The sequence below is a fragment of the Fonsecaea nubica genome (assembly GCF_001646965.1).
Source record: "Fonsecaea nubica strain CBS 269.64 chromosome Unknown Scaff62, whole genome shotgun sequence".
NCBI classification, from domain to species: domain Eukaryota; kingdom Fungi; phylum Ascomycota; class Eurotiomycetes; order Chaetothyriales; family Herpotrichiellaceae; genus Fonsecaea; species Fonsecaea nubica.
Genome location: NW_019173735.1, coordinates 1 through 23,451, shown reverse-complemented (window position 1 = coordinate 23,451; position 23,451 = coordinate 1). Strand labels below are relative to the sequence as shown.

The following is a 23,451-nucleotide window of genomic DNA, read 5'->3' as shown; positions in this document are numbered from 1 at the left end:
GAAATTTCTCCGCCCGCAAAAATACCCATGCTGAGTGTCAGCGAGATCGTGCAGGCTCATGATCGGACTTTGTTGCTGGCCTGTTTTTTCCCTCACCATGTCATGAGTGGCACCCAGTCCAGTAAATGGGGAGGGGCAATTCTTGAGGCCATAGCTAAAGACCATTTGTATGTCGCACCAGCTGAGACGAAACGCAGCGTTCCTATTTGCACCGACATTTACTCGGAAGGCGCTTTTCGTGACAGGCACAAGCCACGAATAGGCTAGCAACGCAGAATACCAGATGGATTAGCAGGTGCGTCGATGTGCCATTACCGCGATTCAAGGCCGGGACGACCGAGGAAGGTACCCACTGACTACAAGTTACGATAATGGCGTCCACGGATCGGATTGTACAAAAGTTCCAGCCAAGAACAATGCAATTGTGAACTGCAGCCAGGCCCCCGGTCGAAATTACTTGTACATCTGGGGGCGGAATGAAGGATTTCTCTGGGTCTTTCCCGGTATGGAGTATGTCAGACTTTCGGCTTTCCTTGCTTTTGTGAGCCATGTCGAAGGAACAATTTTGCTGACCACCGCCTCGTCACAGCGTGCAAAAGACAGATGCTTTTCTCCACGATGCCCCCGTGCCATTGCCTTTCGCTAGGCGGCTTTCCGACGTTAAAAATCGAGCCTCGAGGAGCGGTTGCCCCAATTATCCTTTCCACGTCGACTGGGTGACAATGTGTGGTCCGCTGACAGAGAAGTGGAGTATAATGTCCCTCACGACGACGTTGTGTGACCCAGGTACGGAATTGATGCGTCAATAAAATGCATCATCAGGTCGGGGCAGACGTGCCTTTTTCGTCTTCTCAAACTCGAAGGTTGGCAAGATCGGAACATACAGGAAGGTCGTTTGCTGTGAAGGGACCAGGCGCTGCAGAGAAACATGTGGATTTCCGAGTGGGGAGAAGGAGGTAGAGGTCGGGGCCGACGCTCTCGACGGACAGGAAGCCTTGAGAAGGGTTGAGTCACCACAGCCGTCGTCACGCGTGTCAATGTCCGGTGCTTCTACGTCTTCAAAGCAGCACCGAGTGCAATCATTTGTTGACCGCCTTCAAAAGCTGCCTGGTGACTTTTGCGACCCAAGCGCCTTCCCAACGAACGAGGGCCGCTGCCCAGCAAGGACCTCACATTGGGCAGTGGAAGGGCGCAGACAAAGATGCCACATGGCTTGACTGCGACGTGAAGAGCAGGCAAATGATGATGCAAGAGTGGGATGCTGCGAGGGAGATACGGTGTGAGCAGCGAGCCGACAGGTCCAACGTGGAAGACTCTGGGAGACCCTGGCCTATTAGCCATCACTGCATTGCTTTTTCCACCAAGCTTGCTGGGCTCCCGTCGTCCAGCTGAGCATGCATGTTCCTCGAGTTACTCTGGGTCTTGCCGAGTGATGATGGAGTAAGTGGGCGCCGAGGTCCTCGACGCTAAACCCTGGCACCAGGAGCACGTACACGGTGCCCCAACATGCGTTGGGCAATTTGGAAGTGATTGATTGTCTGTGGGCCGTCCTGCTCTTTCCTATCTGCAGAATTCTAGAGCTCCATCTGTGGTGTCCTTTTGAGAGAATCCGGGCTCTTCTAGCTCTATCAACTCCCTAAACCTGTACTCGCTCTCGACCCAAGTACAAACACGGCGTTGGTGTCAAAGTCACTAATTTTGGACCTTACAGGGCTTTGCTCTGTGACTACCGGGCATTGATAGCTCCTTTCGTAACTGCCCACCTCGTCAGGTACCTTCCGTGTACATTGGGCATCGACGTCGCCACCTCCTCGCTCCCCCACTCCACCAGCATGTACCTTTCGTCAGTGACTCAAACGACAGGGAATTTGGCTGCAAGACATGACTTTGGGCAGCAACCAGACGATCTTCAACGAGGGCGGCTAGAGCCAGGGCTTCGCTGCCGAGGACTTCGCAGCGTGGGTTGAGGCGGTGATGCGAAGAACGTTCTGCACGTTGGAAAGCTTCGGAACCTTGACATGTAGATCACAATCTACCTTTCGGTGAGTGGACTTGCCGCCTGTCAACAGGTCCATTGCCCAGGATCTCTGAGAAAATGTTAGCAGGGCAGGGCATATGTGGCCTGCCGCACAGATCAGATAGAGTTCATCCACACCGACCCCAGTTTTCGGAGCACAAGTCCTGTTGTTCTGTGACCACTAGGTTCGGGCTTCGTCGCCGAAGCGTACACGACCATCTCGGGGCGGCGGTCGATCCAAGGCGAGCACGGACTACTTAGGTGAAACATGGAATGACCTAGCCTCCGAGGTAACTGAGCCTCAAACTTCAAACACGTTTGAATTCTAGAACTCGACAGGCCTGAAAGATTGTTCTGTCAAGGTTGCATTGGCAAATCAGATGGCTAGTAGATCTGGGGGAAAGCAACTTGTTTTTGTCCAGCCTTCCGCAGTTTGACTGATGAGTACCAAGTACTTTTGTACGAAGGCATCAGTCTCCTGCTGCCACCTTCCAAGATATCGGGTGAGTCAAACGGAGGTGCCTTCCCCCGAGTGGCCAGTCTTCGCAGTGGCAGCAACTTTCCGACTCTGGCCATGGCAGTTGAAATTCTTTTGGGTCAAAAAAGGTCATTCGTGGACAGATAGACCGCTTTTTGTCCAGTCACGCCAGTCAAGTGTCACTTCAAATGTTCACTGTTTCTTTGACCACTCGACCGCTCTACGCGGATGTGACGTTCTCTCCTGTGGCTTTTTGGCTACGACGTCTAGCGGCAAATTGTCCTACGATGGATCCAACCGTGTTTGCCATATTCGTGGCCACAAAAAGTGAGGCGAGATGAGGCACGCTATTCGCTTCGTGGCGCCCTGGGCCTTGGGTAATTGAGCACGGCACACACTCCTCGAGGTGATTTCTCTGGCTTCCTGCCTCCACAGGTAGTTTGGACATAACATCCTCTCGCTGTGGACTGAGTCTCTTCTCTGTAGGCGTCTGCTGGCGACGGGAACGATGATCTGAAACCTTGTCTAAGAATGCTGTCGATCCTCAACGGGACTGCCGTGCTCCTACTGCGCTCACCGTATCCAACTCTTGTCGATTAACCGCCTTATTGCCTGCTGGGTAGCGTTCGCTTGGAAGATTGCAGAAGATTGTCGTCGTCTATGACGCTGTCACAACACAACAAGAGGGGGATGTCCGATCTGGGAAACCCTTCACGCTCTTCGGCAGGCTCCTGCGCAGGGCACACTCAGGACGCATTGAGGGCGCTCGATTCTCCACGGCCGCCTTGTTGCACATACGCTTAGCCATGCTGATTTCTTGATGATCAATCTTGTATCCTCATCATGATACTAACAATGCGCTTAACAGGCTCTCTGCGACTGATGAAACAAGATGCCTTCAAGTGACCCAAACACCAGACAGACACCCTAACTGTCTGTTGGAACGCCCCCTCCTACAGTTCCAGAAAACTTCACTCCCCTGTCATTACGCGTTGGTGGCTCAAGATTGCAGCCAAACCACCCAGGACGTTCTGAGAATATTTCTGCAGCACACCTGCTTCCAGAAGGGGCACTCGTCTCCAAGCGTTAAAGTTGTTCAGCCTTTTTGGGTTTACACAATCTGCAAAGCAAGCGACTTCTCCCAACAACGAGTTTTGTGCTGGGTGTGCTCATCCTGAACCCGTTGCTCCGCCTTCAGCCACGGTGTTTTGTATTCACAATGGACCGTTTTGATGTGCGAAGATTTTAACATGCCCTACCAATGAAAGCTGACTTGTTTTAGGAATGCCACAGACCTTTTTCCTCAGCGAACAGCAGGTTTTTTGTCCTGCTTCTCGATCCTCATGCCCTCCTCTACATGCGCGTGGTCCCTGCAGACCAAACCAGTTGTCACACGCACAGTTGACAAGGTAGACAAATGACAGAGATCAATTTTACACAGATACTGTTGGTTGTGAAGAACTCTACAAAATAGGCCCGAAGGATATGAATGATCTGTGCTGCCGGCATTGGGGCTTTAGGGTGTGCAAATGTCCTTTGAGCTAGCCTCAATTTAAGCCCTGATGGCTGATGCCGACTTGAGGTTCTATTGGCAATTGTCCCAGCCTACTCTCGAACACAAAACCCGGCCTCAAAAGATTCAAGGGACATCGCGGCACCTCAAAGATTTTGCAAGGAAATACATTCGAAGAACTGGCAAGGCTGACAAGAGACACAAGACAAGGCTGCAGGCAAAAGGGGGTCGAAATTTACATGAGCGCTGATACTGAATCTGGCCTTGAAGCCGGCGAGCGAGCCCACTACGAACGTCATTGCCGCGGACGAGGTTTAAGATGCGCATTGAAACCTCTGCAAATATTTACTGGAGCTGATGAACAGCAAGAGGTTCGACTGCAGCAACATTGCACTTTGCGGACGAAGAACCAACGAAGTCTGGATCCGTTTCTGACTTCCAGCCAGGGAATCCGCACCAGCCACGAGGCTGTGCAACCGTCGATCCGGTGGGAAATGTCAAAGACCCTGATCAGCCAAGTCACTACCAAAAACAGAGCCGGATCACGGAAAAAGAGCCACTGCTTGTATAATTTCGAAAGAAATCGGTGGACAGGACGACACCCTGCCTGAAATGTCTTCCTCCATGGCAAACAATCAAGTTTCTTCCAAGTCTCGTATGGGACTTCTATGGTACATTCAGTTGCAGGCAATCATGGAACCTCTCCCAACTGCTTAAGGATCATGACCGAATTGCAGAAAGCCTGCAGAATCGGCCAGTATATACGAAAAAGAAGAATCCCTGACAACCTTCCCCATCGCTCTATCTTCGCGGGTGGTTTTCAGGCGGGTTCATTCAACAACTGGGGTTATCACATTCGGGTCGTTTCATCGTAGAATTCCCTCTCTCTCCCTCCTTCGTCACGAGGCGTGGTGCATTTTCCGTGCATTGCCATCATATAAAGTTTCCCCGCTCATCATCAGGCACTCGGAGCTGTCCGAGGCCATGCTGATGCTGCTCAGGATAATACTCGTGTCCGCCACTGGGTCCAGGCAAGTCATCCATGTCTTCACCAACGCCAAAGTACTGGTCATGGAGATTCGGATCTCGAACTTGCTCTGGTCCGGGGCCGACAGCTTCACGCTGAAAACTGTTTCTCAAGGGAGTGGTCTGCTCCGACCCTCCCGTTCCCCCAGTCTGATGACTCCAACGGCCTTGCGCGACGCCTGGACTCGGGTGTTTCGCGTGCAGCAGCGTCGGGCTAATGGCGTGCATTTCTCGCGGTGGTTCCACCACGCCCCATGGGAGATTCTCGGCTTTCCAGGCTTCAGCTTTGGCAGACATGGGCGAGTACATGCTGTCGGCGTGCGATTCGTGCACGCGGCTCATGCGACCGGTTTGGGCCATCCGCTGGCGACGTTTGCGGGTGAAAATAAAACAACCCCAGCACGTCCCTGAGATGAGGAGGATGCCACCAATGACTGGCAGCACAATAGCCACAGCCAGTTTCCATCCGTGGAGCCCGCTGCGGTGGCCCGTATTGCTTGATGGCGGCGCGGGCCCGGCTATTAGTGTCTCATTGAAGATGGCCTTGGCGTCTGGAAAGAACGGTTTACCCGGTTCTGGCGGCTGGCGGCATGCGATGTGCAGAGCTTGGAGAACTATTTTATGATTCAGAGCAAGTGAGCAAGGGTAGACGAACCTCACGCATATTGGACCAAAGCAAGGAGAAGAAGCGCGGGGCCTTACAGTTTGCCTGGTACAACTGCTGCGGGATGAAGCTGTAACAAGTGGCACAACGGTTGATTGTGTAGTCGTCAAAAGGGTCGGCGGCACAGAACTCGTTGCCCGGTTGAGCGGTCGAGCTGTCGTTCGTGACGTGGTAACCGATTGAGGCGTTCAGCGGGGCACAGCTGACTTGACATGGACTGCTGATCGAGATATGGTCTTCGGGGATGGCAAACATGCACCCGGCGAGTGTGTAACGAAGGGCCACTGGGAGGTTTTGCAAAAGCCACGTCTCAGCATTTCCAACATATTTTTGACAGGGAAAAACAAGTAGTTTGTCATACACAGTGCCCATTCTACGTCCGTCTCATTGCTCGCCGTATCTACCGCGGTGCTGTTCAACTGACAAGCCACGCACTTCTGGACCGCTCGACCCGTGGAAAGGGACCGGTAGTCGGCATCGAGGCAGAGGACGACTTGTTCGAGGGAGCCGGCGTCGGCGCAGACAGATTCGCAGGGAGATCCGGCGACAGACTGCAAGGCGGTAGTGACGCGGAGGAGGACGGCCAGCAACAGGCCAACTATGGCCAGCATCGAGGGAGGCGCGCCGGTCGCAGGGCGGTCATGCCAGTAGGCCATGACACAGACGGGGAGCGCAGCGACATATGAAACAAGAGGGCTCCAGCGCAAAAACCGACAGACGGGCGAGTCTGTTTGGATTGCAACCCAGAGATTGCGCTGCGCTTCTATGTTATCCCAAAATTTGAAGGCCCCCTGACCAGCGAGAGAGGAGAGCTGAAAGGTGTGGAGGGAAGAGGCGGCCCTTTTTGCCCCTCTCCGTGAGAATGTGAGGGTGTGTCAGTGTGCTGTGCTGTGCTGTGCTATGGTGACTTGTAATTCCGTAGCATCAGCCAGCGGCAAGCATGGAGGAGGAGGAGTTGCAACTGCGAGTCTGCGACTGCGACTTGCGACTTGCAGCCAGCCAGGGATGTTTCCATGGCTTGCGGTGGCTTGCAGAATCACTCGGCGGTTAAAGAAAGCTGATCTGCCAGTCAGCAGCAGAGGATGAGCGTGGACGAGGTTTTGGAGGAGGCGAGTGATTGGCAGTTGGGCATGGTCGGGATGTGACGAAGTGCGATGGCTGCGTCTGAGTGGTGGGAGCAGGTGCGGGCCTAGTGAACGACTACGGGGGGAGGCCCTGGCCCATCCACCAAGAAGCACACCAGCTCCGGCATCTCACCTCCAGTCTTGTCACACGTCCTGCACGAGTATTAGTTAGTCGGCCTCTCCCCGTTTGGGGTTCGGTCGTGAATTGTTGCTTGTTGCTTGTTGCTTGTTGTCGTGGATTGTGTGTATCACAGGCCCTACCGACTTGGCACGTTCTCTTACTCGGTACGAGGGAGTGAGTACATTTCTCTTTTCGAGATGCCCAATGAAAACGACGAGTACGAGCTACCAATTATGACGAAAAAAAAATTCCCCGTTTGGTTATCCATTGTGCAAGTAGCTCTAGTTTTCCCTTTTCTACACCAGCGAGCGAAATATGCCGCACCTCGATCGGTAGTCCCTCTTTCCGGTTCTCCCTCTCCTCGAGCCGCCCAGCCATGACATTCGGTCCCATCGCTTTGGGGATTATGACTCTGTGACGATGCGGTGATGCTGTGATAAACTGCCGGTCCCGCAGGTTGAAAGTGTACGGGTATGCATTTTGATACATTTAGCCGCTAGGACTATCTACAATACAGTTTTGAGCAGGGAGAGCGCTCTATCACTCAGCAATATAGTCCTTTTCTAATCCCGATCCAGATCGCCCCTTTACAAGCTTGGGATGAAAAAAATCGTCGTCGCGCACAGATCGTCATGTATATGTTCGATCGGAGCGGAGTGGAGTGTTGAGCGTGGTTGATCCGTCGTCGCCATGAAACGACCTGGATGACCCCATCCCGATTGCCCCTTTCGCTGGTACCTCTGCTCAATCCAGAAACAACAGGCCAACAAATTGGGGTGGTTGACTCTGGGTGGATGAAGCAGATTGACACGCGCTCAGTCGCGTCTTGGTCGAGCCTCCGAGGCGGCGGCGAGCTTCAGGAACTGGTGGATAGGCGAACAACCTCCTTGATGTGATTGTGTTTGGAGGAATTTATGGCCTTTGACGCATGTATGTCCCAGGCAATCAATCTCCGCTCCTTGCTGCACTCTGCCCTTCACCGCGGCCGCTTTTTCTGCTGCTCATGGAGCTCTTCAACCCTCTTTTCAAAGGCAGACATCATTGTACTTGCAACCTTACCCTCGACCTGGGCAAACATTTGATCGTAGAGTGGATTTCGAAACTTGACGTCGACGTTCAGTTTGACAGCGGTGCTGTTGTTTGCCGTCTTTGAAGGTGCGATGAGCCATTTCGTACTCAGTGTCTCAAAAAGGCCGTTACTGTGCTCCTCGCTGCTTCTCGCCTCGATGGTCCCTCGACACGGATCGCACCGGACGATGCTTTCCCAATCTTCCTCGATGCCGAGTGTTGCGTACCCAACTTTCAGACTAGCTCGGGTCGGATAGCCCGCAGCATCCCTTGATGTGACGTTGGAGGAAATGGTAAAGGGTAGAAATGTCGGGTAGCCAGCCACGTCAGAGACGGCTTTGAAGACCGTTGCGGCGGAGTACGGTAGAACTTTGGTGTGACTCATAGAACGAAGCGCACAATTCCCAAGTGTTGAAGACAGCAGTGAGTCGAAGAGTGTTCTCGTCTGTTGTATCGGTCGTGCATTTGATGATATCAACACGGCCGACTCGAACCGAGCTTGAGAGCTGAGTAGAACACTAGCCGTGCGGCGAACGGCCATGTTTGGCCCAAACATCTCCAAGGGCAGATTATAGAGAGACTGGATCTCTTGTTATAACAAATACATCATGTCTAAGTGAGCGTTGGGCCCTGAAAAAGAGTGGATAAGCATCGAGGGACAAAAAAGTGATGATGGCTAGGGCTTTGCTCAAATTACTGACTCAGGTGGAGAGTTGCCAGGCTAGCGTCTGAATCGTGCAAACACGTTGCAATACCGAATTTCCATTGTCCTTGTAAAACTGCCAACAGACCTCTATATCTAGAGGCCAGCAATGCTTCCCCGGTCGTGATGGACGTGTCATGAGGAATACCCAGCCGAACCCGATAGTTGATTTGCGTCTCTAGTACCTGGACCTGCCGCAATGGAGCAAGTCCCTACCACTCCTCCCGATGCTGTACCTTTGTCGAAACAACCTCCCCCCGAAACACCCGAAGCTGTGAGCCTGCGAACAAAGATTGTACTCTCCTTCTGGGTGGTGATTGTACTGCTGGGGCTCCCAGTATGGTGGCAAACCACCTCGATCTATCGGGCAAGCCTGCCACTGCAGGACATGCTGGACTGGGCAGAGGGACTTGTAAGCCACACACCAGTATCGCAGGCGGGTCGATGCTGATCACAGATCTAGAGTACACCCACAACCATTCCTCTACATATCTGGCTCTCTGCCTCCGATCTACCTTGCTCCGACGCCCAGAAACTCGTACAGGACACCCAGCAAGCCCTGGATGATCTCGACGAGTACCCGACATTCCACCAAAGACTTCACCTGGTCAATTTGGGACGGGATGGCCAGGCCGCTGGTGGAAAGAAAGAGAAAATGGGCGGGAAGTGCGGTGATGATCCTGCATCCCTACACCATGGAACGCCCGCATTGAAGATTCTCCTTGAACCCACCGAGGGTAACTTTGCATTCACTCTCGACAGCGTCACGGCGACTGCACGTGCCAGTATACCGGCTGGTCTTGGGGGAATCACTGCCAAAACTCTTGCCGAAAGCCTCTATGCTCTGTTCAGAGAGGAACAAATCGCTGCTGCGCTTCAGACTGTCTCTCTATCCAGTCACGCTCACAACGCACAGGCATTTCTGAGATCTCAACCGTACGATGTCGTTGTCAAAGTCGAAAAGCAGCTCAATCGAGCATACAAACCGTCTCCCGAATTCCATCTCACCTTTTCTCTGCTTACGGCCAGCGGTGCTCCTGCAGGGTGGGACATTGACGAAGCACTTCGAGACCACATTGGCCCTCTTGTACAAGCACTCTCGTCCATTGCCGATTTCGAGATCCAGACCCAGGTGCAGCTGTATTCCACTCTCCCTCCCACCATCCAACCTACTCGCCGAGAAGGACAAAACGGCACTTTCCTCCAGCAGAACGAGCTCACAGCGTTTGTGAATTCTGCAGAGTGGCCTCTAGCGCCTTCCATTGGAGATGGACCTACGCTCAACTTCATCCTCTATGTCCCAGCCAGGGATCAGATACCTCTGCGCGTCGATGGGGTTGACGAAAATTCGTGGCTGATCCCTCAATGGGGTGGAATACAAATTCTCAATCCACCTCTGTTCCTGCACGCTGTCCACGGCAACATGGTACCTGCTTATCTTGATCTAGAGCTCTTGCACCTGCCCTTTGAGACATTTGCCTTGCAATTACTGTCCTTGCTGGGGGTCTCGCATCCTGGTGATTCTGCCCCGCCACGGCCGCTTCAGCTACGACTCGATGCCTACAAACGCCTGTCAGCTCTTTCCCTTTCCCTACATGCCGCGTCTAGTCTGGGATCACTTGCTCGACTGGCTCAACGACTCAGCAACATTCCAATCCCGAGACACGTCGCTCAGCTAGTCGACGACTCCATTGCCAACCTCAAAGCGTGTTGCAAATTCTTGCTCGAAGGTAGATTCGATCTCACTCTCGAACATGCGAAAACTGCCTTCAAAGACAGCGAAAAGGCTTTTTTCGACAAATCCATGGTCGGCCAGGTCTACTTTCCCGACGAGCACAAAATCGCCGTGCTCCTTCCACTCTTGGGCCCTGTCGGAGTTCCGCTGATTGTTGGCCTCCTGAGGGAAGTCAAAAGGGTCCTCTCGTCGCGGCGAGCAGCCAAAGTAGGCGCACACTAGAAGAGAGCAATGCATCCACCAAATGACCCGGAAAGTGCTTCGAGCCAAAAAGCCAAACCAGTGTCTGGTATACATCTCCAGCAGGGTTGAATATGAATCATGATGACCTTGCTGTTCGGCTTGATGCATTTCACGGGAATTGTGTTGGTCAGTGCACCGACTTTGAGCTGCCTAATTTGGCAGCTCGATAAGTCTGCTCGTCTGCAATGTTGTGGGGTAGCGCCTTGCCCGACTGTATCGATGCAGATCAAGACAAAGGCATCAGCCAATGGCAGAGCAACCTTTTGCAATGGTCCCGGCTTATCGACCACATGGACGCTGATCGACGCGTGTGTACAGGGTGCTCTCTCTCAAGCTATCTGCGTGGCAACGTATGCATAATCCGTGATCCGGTCCTGCAAGCCGCTCTCGACTCGACTCAAGAGGACAAAGAGCTTCCCGTCGGCCTCATCCTGTGCATTACCTTCATCGTGTCCGACTTTCACCAACATGGCCTTTGGATCAGTATACCGACTGCTGGGGGTCCTGCTAGTTTCACTGTCCCTGAATACTCTGACCGCTGCACGCTCATGTTGGAATCAGCGCACGGCAATTAATGGCACTGATTTTCCCCCATTGATCGAGGCCACCACAGAAGATCTCATCCGTGGGCTGGAATCGGGCCTGTTCACAAGCGTCGATCTTGTCACAGCATACATTGCACGCATCATGGAAGTCAACGCGACTTTGCATATGGTGACCCAGCTCAACCCGGATGCTCTTTCTATCGCCGCAGAACTCGATGGGCAACGCGCGCAAGGCATCGTTCGCGGTCCACTCCATGGTATACCGATACTGATCAAAAACAATATTGCTACTGCTGATGAAATGGACAATACTGCCGGCTCACATGCGCTTGCCGGTGCCAAGGTTCCTCGAGACAGCACAATTGCCGCCAATCTGAGGAAGGCTGGAGCTGTGATTTTAGGGAAGACCAACTTGAGCCAATGGGCGAATTACCGATCGTTCAATACTAGCAACGGCTGGTCTGCCATCGCAGGGCAGACGGTCGGTGCTTATTATCCTGGTCAAGATCCCAGTGGTAGCAGTTCTGGCAGCGGCGTTTCTTCTTCGTTGGGGCTGGCCTTGGCTGCCTTGGGCACTGAGACGGATGGCAGCATTCTGAGCCCTTCGGACGTCAACAATCTTGTTGGAATCAAGCCTACTGTCGGATTGACGTCTCGTGATCTGGTTGTTCCCGTGAGTGGCCCGCACATACGACATGCGATCCGTGTTCGATATCCCAGCACATCAACGTCGATTCACTGTTCCCGTCAGAGCACTGACTGCATCTGCTTCAGATATCTGAACACCAAGACACTGTCGGGCCCATGGCTCGGACCGTCAAAGATGCGGCCTACGTACTGTCAGCGATAGCGGGCAAGTCTCCATACGACAACTACACATCTGCAATTCCCTTCGACATTATTCCTGACTACGTAGCGGCATGTAACTTTTCGGGCCTGCAAGGAAAGAGGATTGGCGTACCACGGAACCTCATTGATCTATCTTTGTCAGTATCCCCGTTCTGACCGAAGTGACACGGATCAAGCGGTCAACATTCTATATCGGTACAGAGCTAATCTCTGTCTGTAGTGACGCAACTGCTGCACCAATCGTTCCTGTCTTCAACGCTGCCCTGGACGTCCTTCGCGCTGCAGGAGCGACCATCATTGATAACACCAACTTCACTGGCTATGACGCTCTCAATGAAGGCAACTTCTCCAATATCGTCCTGGAAGCGGATTTTATAAGTGATCTTGCCAACTATCTCTCACAGCTCTCGCACAATCCCAACCATGTCTACTCTGTGGCAGACGTTCGCAACTTTACTCACTCATCTCCTTTGGAGGATTGGCCTGAGCGTGACACGTTAGTCTGGGACGGTGCGCTAGAGCTGGGCTTCAACAACACTTCGCCAGACTTTTGGTCGAACTATACCATGAATACGTATCTGGCCGGTCCACTTGGAGTCACAGGCGCGCTTGCCAACTACTCCTTGGATGCTCTGGTGTTGCCAACGGAGTTTTCGCCCAATTTCCCTGCTCTGATTGGCTCACCCGTCGTAACAGTACCTCTCGGAGCGTTCCCTCCCGACACAGCAGTTACTCCCAACGGGTTTGGTAACCTGAATGCCACCGCACCTAATCTCCCTTTCGGAATCAGTTTCATGGGGCCACATTTCAGTGAAGAGTTGCTCATCGGGATGGCTTACGCCTTTGAGCAGAGAACCCTGGTCCGAAACACCATCACGCCCTACATTCAAGCCGCGGTGGAGCTTGTGGACGTGGTCAATGCGAAGCTGAGCAAGACACGGGACTAGATGTGGCGGAGGTTGGCTTACTAGGGCAAACTTGCCTGGCATCCCCAAAGTGGGCGTTTTCGATCCAGCGCTTTTTGGACCTTACCCCTATAAAGGGTGTGCGATCCACCACTCCAAAATGCTAGAGAGGCAGGAGGCGTCGACACTAGTCGCTTGAGGATGCAAGGTCTAATCACTGCAAGCCGAAATGTCGTATGACAAAGGAAAATCCGAGTGATGTCCGTAGTTTGTTCCGACTCGACCCAGCCTTGTGCAGCCTCGTGCAGCCTGGTTTAGCCGGGTATTGTGGGCCAATCACAAGCCAGCCAATTCGATGGTCTCTGACGTCGATCATGATTGGCTGGAGGAATAGTGAATTCAACCTCGGTTTCATTGACAACAAGACAAAATGTCCGACAAGTCGGAGTTCATGTTAAATGTCCCAGTCCACGCGCTGCTGCCACTCTCATTCTTAAAGAAGTTCTTTGTTTTGTGGGAGAATTGAGCGAATATTGACTGACGGGATACGTTGATTACTCGCTCGCCTGCCTTCCTGACTCCCTTTTTCCATTGACATCATCTCACATACAGCCATGGCGCAAAAGGCATCTCAAACAATCCCCAGCAAGACACATACTCGCGCAGAGGTTGCCTCGCATAACACTGAGGACGATGTGTGGTGCATCGTAAGTTCCCTCTGGACCAAGAGTATCCGTTACAAAATATTTCACTCTAGCAACCTCCAATTTTTGTCGACGCGTTTGTCGAGCGCTGACTGACTGTCTCAAACTCTCAGATCGACCACAAAGTCTACGACCTGACAGACTTTCTCGGTGCGTTTGCTGCTCCCTCTTTGACGAAATCACACAGCACTTTCTGCAGCTGGCCGGTCGTGACTCCGAGAGAGAATGTATGGGGCTGACAACAGCGCTGCAATAGATGCCCATCCCGGTGGCAATGTGGTTCTGCAACAGGTCGCCGGCCAGGACGCCACGACGGCCTTCTACAACCTCCACCGCCACGAGGTCCTCCAGAAGTACGCCGATCTCTGCATCGGCACGGTCCAAGACGAGAAGCCCGAAGTCATCGATCCACAGCCTGGCGATCTGTCGAGGGTGCCGTACGCGGAGCCGCTGTGGCTGACCCCCCAGTTCAAAACGCCCTACTACAACGCCTCGCACCGTGCCCTCCAAAAGGCCGTGAGAGAGTTCGTGGACCGCGACATCTACCCCGAAGCCCAAGAAAAAGAACTCGACGGCACCTACGTCTCACAGGAACTGGTCGACAAGATGGCCGCGAACGGCCTCCTCGCCATGCGACTCGGGCCCGGCAAGCACCTCCACGGCCGCAAACTGCTCGGCGATGTCAAAGGCGAGGAATTCGACTATTTCCACGATTTGATTGTGGCACAAGAGCTCTCGCGCGCCATGGCAAGAGGCTTCCAGGACGGAAACATGGCGGGCATGATGATCTCGCTGACGGCCGTCAGGCAGTGGGCAAATGATTCCGCGTTGAAGGATAAAGTCACCGAGGAGTGTTTGAGCGGGAAGAAGTTCATGTGCCTTGCCGTCACTGAGGCGTTTGCGGGTAGCGATGTTTCGGGAATAAGGACAACTGCCACAAAGACTGAGGACGGCAAATATTACATGTGAGTTTTTTTTTTTTTTTGACGAGATTGTTGTGCAAATGGGCTATGTTGACTGACTTCTGTGCCAGAATCAATGGGACAAAGGTGACACCGCATCGATGCGCTCTATCTTGGATTTGGCGAACTAACATGGTTGCAGAAATGGATCACCAACGGCATGTTTGCAGACTATTTTGTGACAGGGTGCAAGACCGAAAAGGGATTCAGTGTCATCCTGGTCCCACGGGACGACAACATCGAGACCAAACGCATCAAGACATCATATTCCACGGCGGCGGCCACGACATTCATCCAATTCGACAATGTCAAGGTGCCAGTAAACCATCTCCTGGGCAAGGAGGACAACGGCTTCATCGTCATCATGAGCAATTTCAACCACGAGCGCTGGGCCATGGTTTGCTTCGTGACACGGTGGATGCGCACCATCGTGGAAGAGTGCCTCAAGTGGACGAACCAGAGGATCGTCTTTGGGAAGCCGCTGGTGACCCAGCCCGTGATCCGACAGAAACTCGCCAAGATGATCTCGCTGACCGAGGCGTGCCAGTCGTGGCTCGAGACCATCACTTACCAAATGAACCAGATGGACTATGCGCAGCAGTCGAAGCTGCTGGGCGGGCCGATTGGGCTGTTGAAGTCGTACGTGACGCGGTGCGCGCACGACGTGGCCGACGACGCCGTCAACATCTTTGGCGGCCGCGGCATCACCCAGACGGGCATGGGCCGCTTCGTCGAGCAGTTCCACCGCACGTACAAGTTCGACGCCATCTTGGGCGGTACCGAGGAGATCCTGGCCGATCTCGGCGTGAGGCAGGCCATCAAGGCGATGCCCAAGGCGATGCTGTGATTCCGGTTTATCTGGGGGGTGGTCACGGCGGCGTCGGATGCTCGGCTTTAGGGACATGTGTAAAAGATGAAAGAGTAACACCATCACCGGATACGTTGCGTCTTGTTACATATATACCTAGCATGAATTTCATCCTTACCCCTCGTGTTGTTCCCATTACCTAGACACACCCTTTCCGATTGGACTATTACGGAAGACGGAACGAGGTTAAATACGAGCAGCACACAAGTGGCAGGTAATTACGTCATTCATCGCGTCTACTCACTCGCCACCACGTGGAGTGAAGGAGAGGATGAGCGGGAAGAGAGAGTGGAGACTGAGCGCGATTCCATTGCCATTCACATCTTTCTCTCCTCTCTCTTACATCCATACTCGGTCCCAGTGGTCATATTACATTATTACGTACCTAGGTATGTACTGTGTGGTTGGGAAGTGATGCTCTAATGGCTCGTATCGGCCAACAAACCATAACCAGAAGTAGTAAGCTGATGTCAGTCTCATGTTGGCCTTTTGCGTGACTGGCAATGTGCGAGAACTGTAACTTGCACATGTATTTGTGCCGGTGCTTGACTGAGTTGATCACGTACAAGGCGTAGGCGTAGGCGTGGCGGCGGCGACATTTTCCGATAAAGCGTGCCCTCGCCTGACAGCCTCGTTCGTTCCTTCCCGGTCTAATCCAAATATCACACGCCTTCTCTAGTCTTTGTCAGGATGACGATGGCCGGCTGTCCACCCGTCGTCCCGCTCGTACATGCGCCATGACTTTCCTTCTCCTCGTAGGAAGAGTTCTCCATACCTGACGCTCCACCGTTCCACCGTTCCACCGCTCCGATATATATCCCCCCGTGCCGTCACATAGACACACCGCTGAGTCCTTACGAAAAAGTGTGGGAGAAGCCGCCGCCATGTAGCCGAGGTGGACGGCGAACGGCGAACGTTGGTGAGCTGATGCACTCTCTCTCAACATTTGAAATTCATCTCTCTCTCTGCTGGCTGCCCATCTTGGGGATTAAAACCATGAAATGTGTCGAGTTTGGCTACTCTCGCTCGGCTCACTCTAGTGTGAAAATTTGGGATTTGTCTTTTGGTGCCAACTGCCAAAATAATAAAAAAGTGTGCGGGATCATCGTCCAGCTTCCCTCGCTGTGCAATCCGTCTTCATCTCTCACTCGCTGCCAGCCTGGGGCACCGGATAGCGACCAGGGTAGCACTTTCCAAAATCTCTAGCTCAGAAAGATGCCCCACCATTTAGACCAGCCATCAACGCCTGCAGAGGTTCATGGACAGCAAACAGTTCATAGCGAGGAGGAGCAAGAACATCGAGAGCAGCAGCCTCAGACAAAGGACAACACAGCCTGGATGGCAGTCGGAGCCTTGTCGTGGTCGCCGCTGCTCAGCCTCCCGTACGAGCTCAGGCAAAGGATTTTTCAGTACGCGTTTATGACCTCGTCTGAAAATTTCCCACCTCAAGCTCGCTCTCCGTCAAGGGCCCCAAATGCGGTGGGGGATGGATACAACGTCTCGGGTCCCGGATCGAGTACAAGAGGTGGAAACAATAAGATTGTGCAGTCTCTTCTTGTATGCCGCCAGCTTTACCAGGAAACACGCCTGATCCCTTTCCAAGTCAATTGCGTCAAGTGCCCGGCGGTGATGGGATCAAATACCCTGGCAACAAAGCGTCTCATAGACGCACTGCAACCCTTTCAGCGACGAGCGATCCGAAGGCTGGAGCTGCACCTGCTGGCGAGTGTGACGGAAGCATGGTCCTTGAGGTCGATTCTGAGGTCAATAGCCGGGGTTACGGAGACAGAGACTAACTGCACCTTGCGCCAGAGCGGTGGCGGCACTGGTGACGAGATCAGCTTCGATGGCAACGCGGAAACCGACAAAAGGCCAGAAAAGGACTCGGATACCAGCTTGAGAGAATTGTCGGTCCATATGACCACCCGAGACCTGCTGTTGGCACAGGCGGACTCAATGGTAGGGTTGCTGCACATGTTGATGGTCGCGCCTTTCTCTCAAGAACGTCCTTCCACTGCATTCGCGTGGACGGCCGCGTGGGTCACCGAGGGTCTAGCCTTTCTTGAATCCCTGAGGAAATTGACCATTGTCGTTGAGTCCAGTCTATTGGTGGCAAAGCAGCTCGCTGCGAACGAGAGATGGCAATTCGAGCAGACCCTCAAATCGTCGTTGCCGACCGTCGAGGTGAAAGTCGAATGGAGATTGCACCGCGATATCAACTTGGAAAAGGATGACGGCGATTGGGTCAATTTCCTCTGGGTGCACGATTCAAACATAGGTGCGCCCGAGCACGGAGCGACTGAGCCTGATCTTGGACGCAAAGATGGGGTTTCCAGTTGGACATACACTGTGCCCTGAGACCCGGCAGCCCTCGAATAAAGTCATAATATACCCAGGTGGTGGTCACCGTCCAGTGGTCATGAATTTGTGCAACGCTTCCAAACTCAGCTGACTGGCGGTTGGCAAAGCAGATCTCGTTTCTGTGGACGCTGTGTTGGCCTCAACCTTTGGTGCTTGTTGTTCGACGTCCATCTTGTCTGCATCCTCGTCCTCGCCCTCCTCATCGCTGACCTCGTATTCTTCCTCTTCTTCAGGCCCATCATCGCCCTCGTCATCAGCAGGTTCGACCAGTTCCCTGCGTAGCCCCGTGGATACCTTCTCTACGCCTTTCTGCTTCTCGTCCAAAGTGAAGTCGGCACCCCATTTCTGTTTCCGAGCTGCAGCATTGGCCGCTCCAGGTGCCCATTGCCACAGACCGTTGCGGTCATTGTCCGACAGCCCTCGAAACGTGGCTTTGTGCTGTTGTGCATTGATGTTCTCCCCCTCTTCCACCCACTCTTCCACATTGGGTTCTAGCTTTGTTCGAAGGAGGGTCTCGAGAATGAAGGCTCGTTGAGCCCCTGGAAATTTGGGTGTGGGAAAGGCAACGGTAGACTGATATGTGTCCCGATTCTCCGCTAGTTGAGAGACAATGGTCTGTAGGTTGTTAGAGACGAGGTTTGCATGTAGTTGGAGGGCTGGCCTGTGATGCAGTTAGCGAGAGCCAGTTGGAAGAAGAAGCGTCTCTACCAGGCGGGAAGTTGGTTTTGAGTCACGAGCTCCGATCCCAGAGCGACCAGGGACTTATGGAGAGCTAAGAGTCTTTGACGCGTTTGATCCAAGGATCTGACCTGATCTGTCGTGAGCTCAGCCATATCGTCGACTTTGGAGTTTGTAGTAATGTTGTGGACGCGAGTGGTCAGTTGATGAGGGACAGATTCAAACTCCGCACTCCAAGCTTCTTGGAAAGTTGGACTTTCGCTCTTCACTCTTCACACCACCCCGTGTAGTTCAATGAACCCCCTACGATTCCCGCCAGCTTAGATCACCGCCGTTATGGCTGCTGCTCCGGCAGCAGGCCGATTGTCCGGATCTGGCTATCGCGTCTGTTCAAGCTGCATCGCACGATGTCTTCGTCAACCGTTGCGACCGCACAGCACCTTGAGATCTGTCCTGCAAGCAAACCGGAAGCTCCACAGTGGCATAATCCCAGGTGAAAGACCCTCGAGAAGCGCAATTGCCCAGTCACAGAGCTTTGTGGACGACTATTTCTCGGCCAACACGTCGATTGAGAGAGGATGGATCAAGAATGGGATGCTGGCTGCGGTACGCACTGTTGCGGAACCGACAGGACGAAGGGAAAATGATGTGTCTGGCGAAGTCACACGGATGCGGACACAAGGAGAACTGGAAAAGGCTCTGTCTTTCAAGGCAGAGCCTCCGAGTCAAGAAAATCAGAGCGCTCAAACTGGTCCGGAAGCTAGCAAAGCTGTGGAGGGTGGTGAACCAGAGGCAGATGTACTCCCACACAGAAGACGGAAGAGACGAAAGAACACCGAGAATGCGCCCGAGGAATCTCTTCCGTTGGACGCTTCATCCCAATTGACGACTGCTGCCACCGCAATGCCCAAGTCAGCCGTCTTCCGACGCAGGCTGGCCACCTTCCTCTCTCTGACCAAACCACGACTATCCTTCCTGATCCTACTCTCGACCACGTCGGCATATAGTCTATATCCACTCCCTGAAATCCTGTCTTCCACGTCCTCGTCGGCAACTTCATCCCTTTCCACTTCGACCTTGACATTACTGTTCCTCACTTCTGGCACCTTTTTGTCCTGCGCCTGTGCCAACACCCTCAACATGCTTTTCGAGCCCAAATACGACGCTCTCATGACTCGCACCCGGAATCGGCCTCTTGTGAGAAAGCTGGTCTCTCCACGGGCAGCCGCCGTGTTTGCCTTGGTCTGTGGTGCGTCTGGCCTGCTTCTACTCGGCCTGGGTACCAACCCAACTGTGGCGGGATTGTCGGCTCTCAATATCTTCCTGTACGCTGGGGTCTACACCCCAATGAAAAGAATCTCAGCGGCAAACACGTGGGTGGGGGCCATTGTGGGCGGAATTCCTCCTCTGATGGGTTGGTGCGCCGCTGCGGGCGAAGCTGCCACGTCCGAACACCATTCATGGCAAGATCTACTCTTTTCGGAGAACTCGATAGGAGGCTGGGCATTGGCAGCCCTCTTGTTTGCCTGGCAGTTTCCTCATTTCATGTCCTTGTCACACACCATTCGAGAAGACTATCGAAATGCCGGCCACAAAATGCTGGCCTGGACGAATCCTGCTCGAAACGGACGTGTTGCTTTGAGGTACTCCTTGGCCATGTTCCCCATATGCGCGCTGCTCTATTTTACGGGATATGTGGACAAAGGCTTCCTCGTCATCAGCACGGCATGTAATGTCTGGATGACTCGGGAGGCGTTCCGCTTCTGGAAACACCAAGGTGCGGGGGGAAGTGCCAGGGGGCTCTTCTGGGCGAGTGTGTGGCAGCTTCCTCTTGTGCTGGTCGGAGCGCTGGTGTGCAAGAAGGGATTATGGGACGGCTTCTTCAGCACCGATGAACCCGCCAGTATCTACGAAGAGGGTGACCTCGAAACCGACGGCGACACTCTTGGGATGGACCCGTCAAAGGCTCGACAAAGGCCGCCACCACCTGACATTAATTTGGCTATGATGGGGTTCAAGAGGCCAACGTGAGGCCAACAACGGAAGCTATTTCTTTTCCACAACAAGGCGTTTTCCTGGACATGGACGAGATGTATTCTTGCAACAACTGAGAGATGATTTTGCAGACATGACAGACATTTGGACCGGCGTATATTGTACCGAGTTCACAGTACAACCCGCATCAACACGGAGCGAGCGGACAAGCACATCTCCGCTTGCTCGCCGGAATAGATCTGCAAGGCACAGCGAGGCACGCACTGCATGGCAAGGTACAGCAAAGACCAGCAAAGCACAGCAGGAGATGTGCTGTGGCGTCATGAGTCTGCAGATCGCCGTTTTCAGCCTTTGAATTACAGTCTCCTCGACACACAATGCGGGGAAGAGTCAGTGTTGATCCAACATTCAATGGAACTCTACCAGTTCAATAGCCGTCAGCTCAAGCGGGCAAATGTAACATATCCCACGGGCGTGCATGCAGAATACTATGAATTGTTATAACGACACCTCCCGGTGCTGCCTTCCTCTCACCACTTCCATCTTTTCCTGTTCGCTGCTCACTTGACTTGCATTTTCTGTGGAACCACAATGCCTTCCAAGTTCGGGTCGTTCACCGCCAGGAGCAGCTCACTGGTTCTTGCGCTGCTTCTGCAGAACGTGAGGGCGGCAAGCCTGAGCTACAATGGCTTCGCTCAAACGCCTCAAATGGGCTGGGTAAGGCCCCTGTCGGCACTCGATTAACGCTGAATATATGTTGACCACTGGCTCGTGACAGGACACATACAACGCTTATGGCCTCGCATACAACGAGTCCACAATCCTCACCAACGCCGAGCGCCTGGTCTCCCTCGGTTTCCGTGATCTGGGCTACCGCGTCGTCATCTTCGATGATGCCATGACGGAGCTCAATCGCAGTGCGGATGGCACCTTGACTGCAAACGCTGCCAAATTCCCCTCGGGCCTTCAGAACATTGCCAATCAACTGCACGACTATGGACTGTATTTTGGCGTGTACAGCAGTGCGGGCAAATACAGTTTGTCGCCCGCCTTTTTGTCACGCGTCTCCTGGCACTGACCAAATTTTTTCTTGAATTCGACAGCTTGCGGAGGATACCCTGGAAGCCTGGGGTACGAGACTCAGGATGCCGCATGGTGGGCGAGCATTGGTGCAGACTATCTGAAATACGACAACTGCTACAACGAAGGCCTCTCGGGCACGCCGAAGCTGAGCCAAGATCGCTACGCCGCCATGTCGAACGCGTTGAACGGTACAGGTCGGGACTTTGTGTATTCGCTGTGTAACTGGGGAGACGACAAACCGTGGTAAGTTCTTCCTTTCACGAGGCGATTAGGCCGATCCCAGACTGATCACGGCAATAGGGAGTGGGCGTCCACCATCGCCAACAGTGCCCGCATCTCGGGCGACATCCAGGACAGCTTTTCCATGCCTACGACGTCGTGCCCGTGTGGTCCCGACGAGTACTACTGCCAGCTGCCTGGCTATGGCTGCTCGGTCATGAACATTCTTGGCAAGGCGAGCTCCATCCGCAGCAAAACCCAAGCGGGATACTACAACGACCTCGACATGCTCGAGGTTGGAAACGGCGGCATGTCCTACGACGAATACAAAGTACACTTTAGCATGTGGGCCGCCATCAAGTCTCCATTGATCATGGGGAACAAACTCGACCAACTGTCTCCGGAAGATTACGCGATCCTCATCAACCCAGCCGTGTTGGCCATATCACAGGACCCCAGTGTCAGCGCCGTTTCACGGACAGTCAGGCAACAGGTCGACGACAAGGACGCGTGGGGGTTCGGAGAGGTTCACGTGTGGCAGGGAAGCCTGAGCAATGGCGACCAGGTGGTCGCCTTCCTCAACGCCGGCAACATCTCGCGCTCAATGTCCTACAGCCTTGTCGACGTCTTTGGCGGCCTGCGCACAAACACGAATGCCCAAAAGAGTTGGGATCTGTTCGATGTCTGGGGCAACCAGACGGTCATGAGCACCGAAGTGGCAGCCCAGATATTGAACGGCACGCTTGCGGTGGGAAACGCGACGGGGTACTATAATGCCAGCGAGACAACTTGGGCCACGGGGCTGAATCAGAGCAACCCCCTCTTGATTGGCACGCCGGCTGGGACTGTTCAAGGCGGTGGGATGTTGCAGGCTGAGGTGCCGAGACATGGGATTCAGATGTGGCGGTTGAGAGAGGCTGGAGGAGCAGGCAAGCGGGACGAGCTGTAACTCCTGGAAAGGATGAGGAGGGCTCTGGAGACGAGAAGCTATGACAGGAACAACTCCCTCGACCACATTTCTTAGAGCTTCGTAGCATGCGTTATTGATGGTATCAAGCTTGATTGTTTTCATACCGTTCGGTCCGAGGAATGCTGCCGACGCTATTGACGACCGACCCGCCTGTCGAAACTCCTTGACTATGCTGTAGCTTTCATTCCGTTTGTTTTACTCGTAAATCGTAGAGTTCTATAACGTCCCAAATAGCATCATCCATTCAATTTGTACACGGGGAACAGGGAACAGGAAATCGGGGGAGCTGTCCACCAAGTCGTCATTGTCATTCCCAATCTCCCATCAGATATCTTCCGGTTCGCTCGCTCGCCGCTCGTGTCTCATCCGATCTTTGCGTTCGAAAAGTCCATCTCGGGATGCTCCTTCATGAACTTTTTCAGAATGTCGTCCTTCTTTTGGTCGTCGCTCGTCGGCTTCCCCATGGCCTTTTGGTTCTGATCGTACATCATCCTAAATTTGGCGGGGCACGGCTGCGTTAGTGATTTGATCTTCTGGCCAAAATCACGGCGGTGCTGCCCGGCCCTCACCAACCGAGCGTGATGTGTTTGGGCGTATGCGAGACAGACAGAGAGAGAGAG

The 23,451-nt window shown here is 53.5% G+C and overlaps 9 protein-coding genes across 9 annotated transcripts; 6 read left to right on the top strand and 3 right to left on the bottom strand.

The window, feature by feature from the left end:
- Nucleotides 1-4,941: 4,941 nt before the first annotated feature.
- AYO20_08149 (hypothetical protein) lies at nucleotides 4,942-6,354 on the bottom strand (the record flags this gene model as incomplete). Its single annotated transcript, XM_022646430.1, has 3 exons — nucleotides 4,942-5,648; nucleotides 5,737-5,982; nucleotides 6,060-6,354. The coding sequence occupies 3 exons, from the start codon at nucleotides 6,352-6,354 to the stop codon at nucleotides 4,942-4,944; spliced, it is 1,248 nt and encodes a 415-aa protein (XP_022497553.1).
- A 1,565-nt stretch (nucleotides 6,355-7,919) lies between these two features.
- On the bottom strand, nucleotides 7,920-8,552 carry AYO20_08148 (hypothetical protein; the record flags this gene model as incomplete). Its single annotated transcript, XM_022646429.1, has 1 exon — nucleotides 7,920-8,552. One exon carries the CDS (start codon nucleotides 8,550-8,552, stop codon nucleotides 7,920-7,922), a length of 633 nt encoding a protein of 210 aa, XP_022497552.1.
- Nucleotides 8,553-8,913: 361 nt separating this feature from the next.
- AYO20_08147 (hypothetical protein) lies at nucleotides 8,914-10,671 on the top strand (the record flags this gene model as incomplete). Its single annotated transcript, XM_022646428.1, has 2 exons — nucleotides 8,914-9,126; nucleotides 9,178-10,671. 2 exons carry the CDS (start codon nucleotides 8,914-8,916, stop codon nucleotides 10,669-10,671), a joined length of 1,707 nt encoding a protein of 568 aa, XP_022497551.1.
- Nucleotides 10,672-11,160: 489 nt separating this feature from the next.
- AYO20_08146 (hypothetical protein) lies at nucleotides 11,161-13,033 on the top strand (the record flags this gene model as incomplete). Its single annotated transcript, XM_022646427.1, has 3 exons — nucleotides 11,161-11,910; nucleotides 12,012-12,223; nucleotides 12,307-13,033. 3 exons carry the CDS (start codon nucleotides 11,161-11,163, stop codon nucleotides 13,031-13,033), a joined length of 1,689 nt encoding a protein of 562 aa, XP_022497550.1.
- A 572-nt stretch (nucleotides 13,034-13,605) lies between these two features.
- On the top strand, nucleotides 13,606-15,504 carry AYO20_08145 (hypothetical protein; the record flags this gene model as incomplete). Its single annotated transcript, XM_022646426.1, has 5 exons — nucleotides 13,606-13,698; nucleotides 13,809-13,922; nucleotides 13,987-14,660; nucleotides 14,729-14,744; nucleotides 14,800-15,504. The coding sequence occupies 5 exons, from the start codon at nucleotides 13,606-13,608 to the stop codon at nucleotides 15,502-15,504; spliced, it is 1,602 nt and encodes a 533-aa protein (XP_022497549.1).
- Nucleotides 15,505-16,740: 1,236 nt separating this feature from the next.
- AYO20_08144 (hypothetical protein) lies at nucleotides 16,741-17,883 on the top strand (the record flags this gene model as incomplete). Its single annotated transcript, XM_022646425.1, has 1 exon — nucleotides 16,741-17,883. One exon carries the CDS (start codon nucleotides 16,741-16,743, stop codon nucleotides 17,881-17,883), a length of 1,143 nt encoding a protein of 380 aa, XP_022497548.1.
- A 45-nt stretch (nucleotides 17,884-17,928) lies between these two features.
- On the bottom strand, nucleotides 17,929-18,719 carry AYO20_08143 (hypothetical protein; the record flags this gene model as incomplete). Its single annotated transcript, XM_022646424.1, has 2 exons — nucleotides 17,929-18,547; nucleotides 18,595-18,719. 2 exons carry the CDS (start codon nucleotides 18,717-18,719, stop codon nucleotides 17,929-17,931), a joined length of 744 nt encoding a protein of 247 aa, XP_022497547.1.
- Nucleotides 18,720-18,900: 181 nt separating this feature from the next.
- AYO20_08142 (protoheme IX farnesyltransferase) lies at nucleotides 18,901-20,595 on the top strand (the record flags this gene model as incomplete). Its single annotated transcript, XM_022646423.1, has 1 exon — nucleotides 18,901-20,595. One exon carries the CDS (start codon nucleotides 18,901-18,903, stop codon nucleotides 20,593-20,595), a length of 1,695 nt encoding a protein of 564 aa, XP_022497546.1.
- A 555-nt stretch (nucleotides 20,596-21,150) lies between these two features.
- On the top strand, nucleotides 21,151-22,810 carry AYO20_08141 (hypothetical protein; the record flags this gene model as incomplete). Its single annotated transcript, XM_022646422.1, has 4 exons — nucleotides 21,151-21,276; nucleotides 21,338-21,596; nucleotides 21,663-21,885; nucleotides 21,943-22,810. 4 exons carry the CDS (start codon nucleotides 21,151-21,153, stop codon nucleotides 22,808-22,810), a joined length of 1,476 nt encoding a protein of 491 aa, XP_022497545.1.
- Between the last annotated feature and the right edge of the window lie 641 nt (nucleotides 22,811-23,451).